The 9,314-nt window shown below is 35.5% G+C and overlaps 1 protein-coding gene across 1 annotated transcript; it reads left to right on the top strand.

The window, feature by feature from the left end:
- The first annotated feature begins 5,975 nt into the window (after positions 1 to 5,975).
- On the top strand, positions 5,976 to 8,260 carry LOC125787328 (uncharacterized). The gene is made up of 2 exons (XM_049471387.1): positions 5,976 to 6,437; positions 6,873 to 8,260. Exons 1-2 carry the CDS (start codon positions 6,053 to 6,055, stop codon positions 7,925 to 7,927), a joined length of 1,440 nt encoding a protein of 479 aa, XP_049327344.1. The 5' UTR covers positions 5,976 to 6,052; the 3' UTR covers positions 7,928 to 8,260.
- The last annotated feature ends 1,054 nt before the right edge of the window (positions 8,261 to 9,314 follow it).

The raw sequence follows: 9,314 nt of genomic DNA, 5'->3' as shown, positions 1-9,314 counted from the left end.
CGTAGTACATTTTTAATATATGTATAATGTATATAACTGGGAAGGAGATGTATATATGTATAATAGTGATACAGTTGTAATACTCAATAAATGTATTATAATTTTACTGTAAGCATATTTAAAATATGGGGTTACATACGTGAAGTAGTATGTTTAAATATTACCTAATTATATTCAAAATTGTTCCATTTTAGTACAGCTAAGTACACTTAGCACACTTTAGAAAAAGTAATATTTAGTAAATCTTTAAATATATATATATAGCATAATAATGCTTAGTATACATTAATCTACTTTTTTCACTAGGGTATGCAGGTCAAAATATTAAAATATGTAAATATATAAATATATTAAAACAGACGCAATAAACCTCATATATTCACATGTTAATACCATTATCTTACTCTTACTGAAATATCTGGGACATGCTTTAGTCAAAAAACCTCAAGGATCCAGAACTATAGGACCTTTTCATCCTGTCTAAACAGTACAGTTTTAGTTTCTGGATTAAGATTAAAACTATGTATTAATTCTTTAATTAAAGTTTTTTTTATGCCACATTCTACACTGTTAATATAAGATTGAAGTTGAAGTTTTGAGGCCAACTCCAACTTTTAATTTTGGAAGGAAACTACAGACAGAATCTTTAGTTCAAATAATTAATTTTTCATATGTATAAAAACAAATTCTGAGTATCACCAACTTAAAAACTGATTTAAGAAATTCTGACATTAGAGTTAAAATGTAATGTAGAATATGCCATCCTAATTTCATGGCCTATTTTAAAATGGGCCAAAATCCCTTACCCCCTAACATGCGAGTATTTTAATCTATTTTGTTTGCCTATATTTTGCCCATATTACACATCATGAGGAATTCTATTTAAGTATTAAATAAACAGGTTTTATGTTTGATGAGAAACATTCTTGAAAAACCAAATTATTATTGTAACAGAAAATATATATTTTTAAATTTTTAAATATTGTGAATAATAATACAAATACAAAAAAGCATACAATGAAAAATATAATGAATACAAATCATAATATGTGTGTTTTAAAATCTGTAAAATTAATTTTTTAAAAGTTCATTTTCTCTGAACCTTTTGTTTAGTCATATAGTTTCTATGGCTATTTTCAAATTTAAGAACTTGGGCTTGAGAACTCTTACTGATCTAAAATTATTAAGTGGAACAGACCGCTTCTCCTAGTTTCTTGAAGGAGTCTCTGGGACTTATTATAACTTGTTTTACTGAAGGAAAAAGGGTTTAGAATCACCTACACTTGTAGCCCATATATGAGCCATGGTCTGTTAAGGGGTTAACACCCTTAAATACACCTTGGGGATCAGCAGAGCAATGCACAGGAGAGAATAAAAAAATTTAAATCATTTATTGAACAATTAAAGGGTCTTCAGTTTTGCAAAAAATAGTCCAAACCCTTGGTATCAGTTCAAGGAGGGGAATAAAACAGTCAGGATGACCCAGGCAGGGAGACGAGGAGACGGACGCAAGTGCAGGTAGGGAGATTTAATAAATATATAATATAAATAACAAAGAACAAGATAAACAAATAAACAAAGAAGCAAGTAAACACGGAACACAGAAATAACTCTAAACAAACGAGGGAGACTAGAGAACATAAACCTAAACAAACAAGAAGTACTAATGAGAAAACAAACAGGGAGGCTAACAAAAACAAACTAGGAAAACAACAAGGAACTAAACTAGATAGATAATAACATAAACAAACCGAGAGTAAATAAACAAAAACTAACAAGGCAGGGATATATACAGGGAATGGACTAGAAACTAAACACTAAGCAGAGGACTGGGAAACGAGGAAATAAACAAGAAACTGGAAACATACACAAGAGATAAACTGAGGTAAACACAGAGCAGTGACTAGGGCTACGAGACACTGATAAACACTTAGGTTAGTGCAAAAGGACAAGTGGCACAGGGGATCTATTTAAACAAACAGGAAACACACTAGAATTAGAAACACCTGGGAAAGGGGCGGAGCTACAAATGAGAAACACGTGGTGGAAAACTACTGACAAGAGACACAGAGGAGCACAGGTCACATGGGGATAACACACAGGCACAGTAAACAGGGCCAGGACATGACAAAAACAGTCCACAGTCCACTCAAAGTTGTTGGCCGGCTTCACCACTGACAAGATAAAGAATGAAAACGAATGAAAGAAAGAAAGAAAGAAAGCAGTCAATGATTTAAATATTTGGAATTTAGCTGAAAATTAAACCAGAAAAAAACACTATAAATAAATGTAGCCAAAAATATAATAAATGAATGTGCATTTTTACAGACTAGCACTGGTAAACTACTAGCATTGGTACTACACTATTCACAAATAAATAAATGTAAAATTAAATTTTAAAGATATCACAATGCAAAATAACATTTAAAAGAAACATAACCAAATGTTGAGTCAATACATTTACCAACTGGGTGTTTTATTAGCTTTGTGTGTGCGTATGTGTGTGTGTGTGTGTGTGTGTATTAGTTAGTTCAACACTCACTCAAAAATGAAAGTATTGGTCTGCTTCCGGGTTGCCAGCTCGGAAGATAGATAGAGATAAGACACAACCTGGACTGCTGAAGATCTCACAACACCAAACTGCAGACATGTTTCCAGGTTAGTGACTTTCATGTCCTTAAGGAATGTATGTGATCAAAATATCAGATTTTGACCTTAACCTTTAATACTCATATCATCACCATATGTTATGTATCAGCCCTTCTAAATATTCTCCATCTGCACCTGTGTGTTTTTTTTTTGCTTCCAGGATTGAAATTCTTCCTGATGGTGTTTGGGAAAGTCTTGTCGGCTGATGTGAATTTTATGGACAGGCTGAAGGATCGTCTTCGTCTCCGAGAGGTGGAATCAGAGGACGAGAGCGACGTCATCATTGCTTTTGTCCCAATTTCATCTCGAGCTGGAACTGATATTGAAGCTGCTTTAAAAAAAATTCCACAATGTAAGTTGCTTCAGATGACAGTATTAAACCACTGTAAGGAAAAATAAGAATCAGTTCTACTGTATATATTGCTCAAACAGTCCTTTAAGTTCTTAAGCTTCTATATAGAGACGGGGCCGGTCCTGTCCTATATTTGTATCGGGTCTAATATTGACATCAATAAGGTATATTGTACTGACAGGGCCGATTCATTCATCGACCCATATGCCAGTCCACAATCAAGGTATAAACAAAAACTTAAAATAAATATTTATTTAATTTTATTGGATCATAATATGTAGCTTTTTTAGTAATCAAAACAAAAATAATAATCAATATGTCAGCTTTTATTTCCAGGTATTTGGACACAGATACACAGTTCAGAAGATAACACCTTCTGTCTGAACCCACCCATGTTGCCCCTGTGTGTCCTGATACATTAATTATTCAAACAATAAATAGAGCTAAATGTCTGTGATCAATTTCAGTGAATTTATAGTTAGAGGCGTAGCCAACATGAAATGGGTAAAAAACAAGCAAAAATGAAGCTAAAAGAAGATGGGAAATCAATCAGAGCTATTGGACAAATGTTAGCCATAACCAGTACAACTGTTTTAAATGTCCAGAAAAAAGAAAGTCATCACTGGTGTACAGTGGCGCAAAATGCAACCTATGCAGCCTATGCAGCCTATGAGACACGTAGGGGCGCTGCACTAGAGGGGGCGCCAAATCAAAGCCCCAAATAAATTTCCTCTCAGGAGAAACAGCCCCCCTCTGCCCCCACTGATGATTTTAAAAGGTAGGTTGCACCCCCACCCCACGCTGATGATTTTAAACCGTATCTTGTTTCCCTTTCGTTACTGAAATAAAAGGGTGTTTTGGGACTTTGACTCAGATTGTATTACTAAAAATGAGCAGAAATTATAATAAACAGAGAAAGATATTGGTGTCAAATAAAGAAAATTAAATATACATTCATTCATTTGATTGAAAAATTATTCTTCTCACACACTTAAAATTTCAATAAGCATGTGAATACATCTAAACAGATAATTATTTTATTTGTTTAAATTGATGACATTGTTCTAGAAACGAACATTTAAAAGTTAAGGATGGTATTCTTGGGCGACGTATTCGTCTTATCAAAAATGATCAAGCATATGAGCCTTCCTGAATAAAAAATAACACTGGACTGTTTTTTTATTTTTTATTTGATCAGATCACATTTATCACATTCGGGAGATTACCATAAAAAGTCTAAACCAAGAAAGAACAAAACGTAATAAATTGTATTTGTTATTGAAGCTTTATGTTTTGTTAAAGACAAAACACTCCTCATTGTTCTTGAAATAACATTGTAACAATGCTTTTGTCTTAATGTGCATCACGTGTAATGTTACATGTGATTAAATTACATAAATAATAGACACTTAATGATAAATCATTTTATAAGAGTAATTTATCGTTGTGTAAAAACGCATTATGTGTAATTATAAAGCGTGTGTTATAACATGTTAATTAGTTAATCACAGGAGCATGGTGAGGCTTTACAGGGGTTTATAATCATGCTTACCATGCATCATTACCAAGCTATAATGTGTAATAACTGCATTTATAATAAAAGTGAATAGAAAGTGTTACTACCTTAGTAGAAGGTGCAACATTAAAATGCTCTATTTTTTTGTAATTTAGTAACTTGAAAATAGTTTTCAGTATGTCAATATTTAACATTTAAGTCAAAAAAACAATTGCTTTGAACAATTATAGATTTTTAACTTTTACATTTTTGTGATAATCTAACCTCTCTGTAACTAATTCAAGTGTTACAAGTGTTTTCAATACTTAACTCACTTCAGATCTGATGTTCTCTCTCCAGCGTCTCGGCCTGTTGTTCTAGTGGTTCTCCATCACACGTTTAATGCAGACTTCGCCACTCCAGACAGCAGACTGTGTGTAAACAGGGAGAACGTGTTCACTGTGGACTGCCTGTTTCATGAAGATATAGGACTGCTGAGATGTCTACGCAATGACAAGGCTCTGAAAGCAGTTACTGAACATCTGAACTCACCTGAAATCTTTAAAAAAACATCACATCAAACAGAGGTAGGTTTTAAAAAGTAGGATAATACAATCTGTTATATAATCCCATTACATGTTTTTTTGTACTTAGCAGCAACAATAAAAAAGATAGATGACTCTTTTTTAATAGCTGATCGTTCTGGCTTAGTAAAAAAGACAATTATGACAATTTTATTTGTGCTAAGTTTCTTCTTTTGTCTTCTTTCAACAGCTCATACCAAAGGAATACATAGTATCCACCTCTACATGCTGTACCTTCAGTAGAATATGCATCATATGTACCATGATGCTGGGATTTTTTATAGTTATAGTTGCACCTATTATTGCAGTTTTACTGAAACAAGTGTAACCCACAAATTATTTGTGGTAATTTTTACCAAAAAATTTAAACTGACATTACTTAATAATCCACTTTCAAAAATGTTGCACCATATTCTTACATAGGACATCAAAAGTTTTTTGTCCTTTTTTCTGAAAATCTTAATATTGGAAGATGAACATGAGCAAGTTGACCAGTTGAAAATTTCACTAAAAGGTTTAAGATTATTTCATTATTTCATTTGAAAAAGTACAGTATTGTATATTTCTGTTGTTTGTTCTGCAAGTGTGCAAAACAAACAACAGAAAAATACAATACTGTACTTTTTCCTATTGACTCCCTGAATTAGGTAACAAAAACATGAAAAAAAAAAACCCTATGTGTTCTGCCCTGGTCCAAACTGCTAGCCAGCTAAACTGACGGGCCGCTCACCGGGGTCGCTAATGCTGTGTTAGCATTACAGCATGCTATTGTGGTGTTAGCATTACAGCATGCTAATGCGGTGACTCTATTCACGTTTTTCCGGGCTTCCCAAGGGGGGCGTCCATGACGTCCCACTACTTCCGTTTGCCGTTTTTTTGGTTCCGCTCGCGCTAGCATTTCAGCGCTGCTAACCAAAACATTGCTAGTGAGACGAATACAGCTGGCTTTGATACGGATTACGTGCTTCTAAAATGAGCTCAGGCTCGACGTGTGCAGCTGTCGGGTGCCACAACAACTCAAAAAAGTTGAAGTTGTTGTTGGAAAGTACATGTTTTGAACACCAGCAGCTTCGTAAACACTGTCCGTGTCCGGCGCCTTATGCTTTGCACTCCGTACCGAAGGAGAAGGGAAGGAGCCTAGCGTGGCTTGCAGCTTTAAAACTGAAATATCCTCCAAAGAGGATATATGTTTGCTCGTTTCACTTTGTTGAAAAGAAGCCTACAGAGCTGCATCCTGACCCAGAGCTGTATTTGGGTTACGAAAGACCACCAGAAAAAAAGAGAAGAAAGCTAGTTCGGGTGAGCCAAACGGCATCTACAGCCACCAACCTTAATGAAGATGCAGACGGTGAATCTCGTGAGTGTGATTAACTCTTCTCTTGTGCGGAACCCTTACTAACTTTTTTGTGGAATTACAACATTGTCTTGCAGCAGGTTAACCAGCTTTTTACCAGCATAGTGTATGTGGAATTAGATTTTGATGATGTCGGTTGGCCAGTATGCTTTTACTAGTCGACCAGCATGGTTAAGCTTGGTCATAATGTTTTTCTAGCTTGGTCAAGTTGGTCATGCTTGTTAACCAACTAAGCCATTACACTGAAATTAAAACATACCATATGCAGGTCAAAATTGGAGCTAGTTGACCAGATTGACTATCTTAACTAGCTTGAATTGACCAAGTTGTATTTGTTAGCAGGGATCTAAGTAGTGATATAATTCTCCTCTTGCTATTTAGATATAATTGTATACTTTTTTGTCGGTATTTATTGTGTGTGTAAACATTTCTTATCAGATTGCTGTGTGGCCTTCCCCCTGGAACCCTCTGACACAGGACCCTCAGGAGTTGAAAGCAGTCAATGTACATCTGCCTCACAGTGCCACTCCGTTCACACACAGTGGGAAGACCGCACCCTACTTGATCATGATTACACAAAGACAGGCAAGGAAAAGGCTATGCGGGACCAGATGACACAGTGTAATGACTTTGGGTACTTCATGCTTCAGAATGACACAGATTCCCCGCTGTACACTGGCTTAAAACTTGAAACATTTGACACCCTTGTTTCAACAATGGAAATGTTTAACAGCAGTGCGTTTACAATGCCCATACGAGACCAACTACTGTTGACCCTTATGAAATTGAAACTGAACCGTGTGTTAGGAGATCTGAGCAGGCAATTCTGTGTATCACAGAGTATGGCAAGTAAGATCATCTCACATTGGATTGACAAATTGGAGGAAGTCTTACGACCCCTTATTCCATGGCTTCCAAAGGAAACTATCCAGGCAACAATGCCAGCCGCATTTAAAACATTTCCAAATGTTACATGTATTTTAGACTGCAGCGAGAGCCTACTACAAAAACCCAAAAACTTGGATTCAAGGGGAGAATCATATAGCCATTACTATTCACACAACACAGTAAAATATCTTGTAGCAGTTGCCCCATGTGGACTTATCATGTTCATCTCTGCAGCTTATGGTGGTCGATGCAGTGATAAATTTATAACAATGGACTGTGGGATTTTAGATTACTTGAATGCTGGAGATGAAGTAATGGCAGACCGGGGCTTTTTAATAAGAGATGTACTCTTTGAAAGGAAAGGAAAGTTAGTAATGCCATCATTCACTAAAAAAGGAGCTCAGCTCACTGAGGAACAGGTCACTGCAACTAGAAGAATAGCAAATGTTAGAATCCATGTGGAGAGAGCAATTAGACGTTTGAAAGTATATAAAATTCTGTCACAGGTTGTACCAATTACCATGGCTCCTAAGATAGACAAAATTCTCAGAGTATGTGCTGCCCTTGTGAACCTGAGGGATGAACTTATTCGTGATTCTGAGTAATTTTATGTAAGGGTACAAGTAACACTACTATATGTATTCTACATTAAATTTAAAAAGTTGTGGCCATACAAAGCACCAGATCTGACACTGATCCTGTTTTTTGAGAAATATATTGTAACAAAACACAGACAAATAAATGTCTAGAGAAAGATATCTTGGAACAATGCATGGATGTAATACATTACCAGTGTTTAATTGATCAGCAAATTTTATACATGACAATTTACAATATATTTGATGCATGTAACTACAAATCTTTAAACACAGTCTTTCACAAATAGCATGTTTAACTCCCTACTGTGAATATTTGTACAGAATGTGCACTAAAGTTGATTATTTATTTGTAACAGTATGCAAACCATTAATAGCTTTTGAACCTTTTCTGTGTAATGAATTGTTTACATTGCCTCTAACTTGTGATTTGTATTGTTGTTGTAGTGAAGATCATTTGAATAAAATATTGTATTTCTGTGTAACTTTGCACATGCTTTACATAAAAATTATTGTAATTTATTTACACAGCTCAACTGCATTCAGAGATGTCATTCTGATGTACAGCACACATTATACTTTTAATCTAGACCTTTCTCATAATGTCAACATATCTGCTATTCAGTGTAAACCGCCCCCCAGCAAATTCATCTACAAGGTGAGGCAGCATACATGAAAAGTAAAAACCTTTCAGACGCTGTACATGCTCCTGTACATACACTTCGTCAAAGTCAACTGTAAGAACAACATTCTCATTAGGTGTCCAGATGAACAACCTGGCTGTGTTCAGACATGTACAGAACATTGCAAGTTGCAATTGCATGTAGTATCCTCTGCTACCAGTTTTCTGCAGCTGAAGCTTTCCATCCACTAATTTGAGGTCATTGAGGACATTTTATTTCAAGAAGCACACTGGAGTCAATGACTCCGTCTGGACTTGCTGAGAGCCAAGGTTCTTGGAGACTTATAACAGTCCCTCTGTGTGAAATGTTCATCCCTTGGTCTTTGAGTTGTTTGCAAGCTATAAGTTCATTTTCTTTCCCATAATTGGTTGCATAGTTGCCTCTAAAGGTAGGGTACATGTGCTCACATAGAAATTTGTCTTTTTTTGTGGTAGTATGTACTGGAACCTTTTTTGCAGAACTAGCTGTAATTCTGAGTTTTCTTGCACTGTGCCACAAATCAGATGCACTTTGCTCTCTTGTCTCAAATTCAATTTGAGTTGCTTTTTCATCAGTAACCTCAATGTATGCCTGGTAGAATGCCTTGCATTTTTCACAAATTAGATCATTACTGTGAGTTTGGTGTGCCACAAAGGTTGTTTTATCTACTGTGTTTGTTTGCCCACAAGGTTGCCCCTTTAAAGGAGTGGCACTGTAACACTTCTCCAGTAAAG

The sequence above is a fragment of the Astyanax mexicanus genome, chromosome 23 (assembly GCF_023375975.1).
Source record: "Astyanax mexicanus isolate ESR-SI-001 chromosome 23, AstMex3_surface, whole genome shotgun sequence".
Taxonomy (NCBI): domain Eukaryota; kingdom Metazoa; phylum Chordata; class Actinopteri; order Characiformes; family Acestrorhamphidae; genus Astyanax; species Astyanax mexicanus.
Note: the sequence above shows the minus strand (reverse complement) of the source record. Positions and strands in the feature narration are given on the sequence as shown.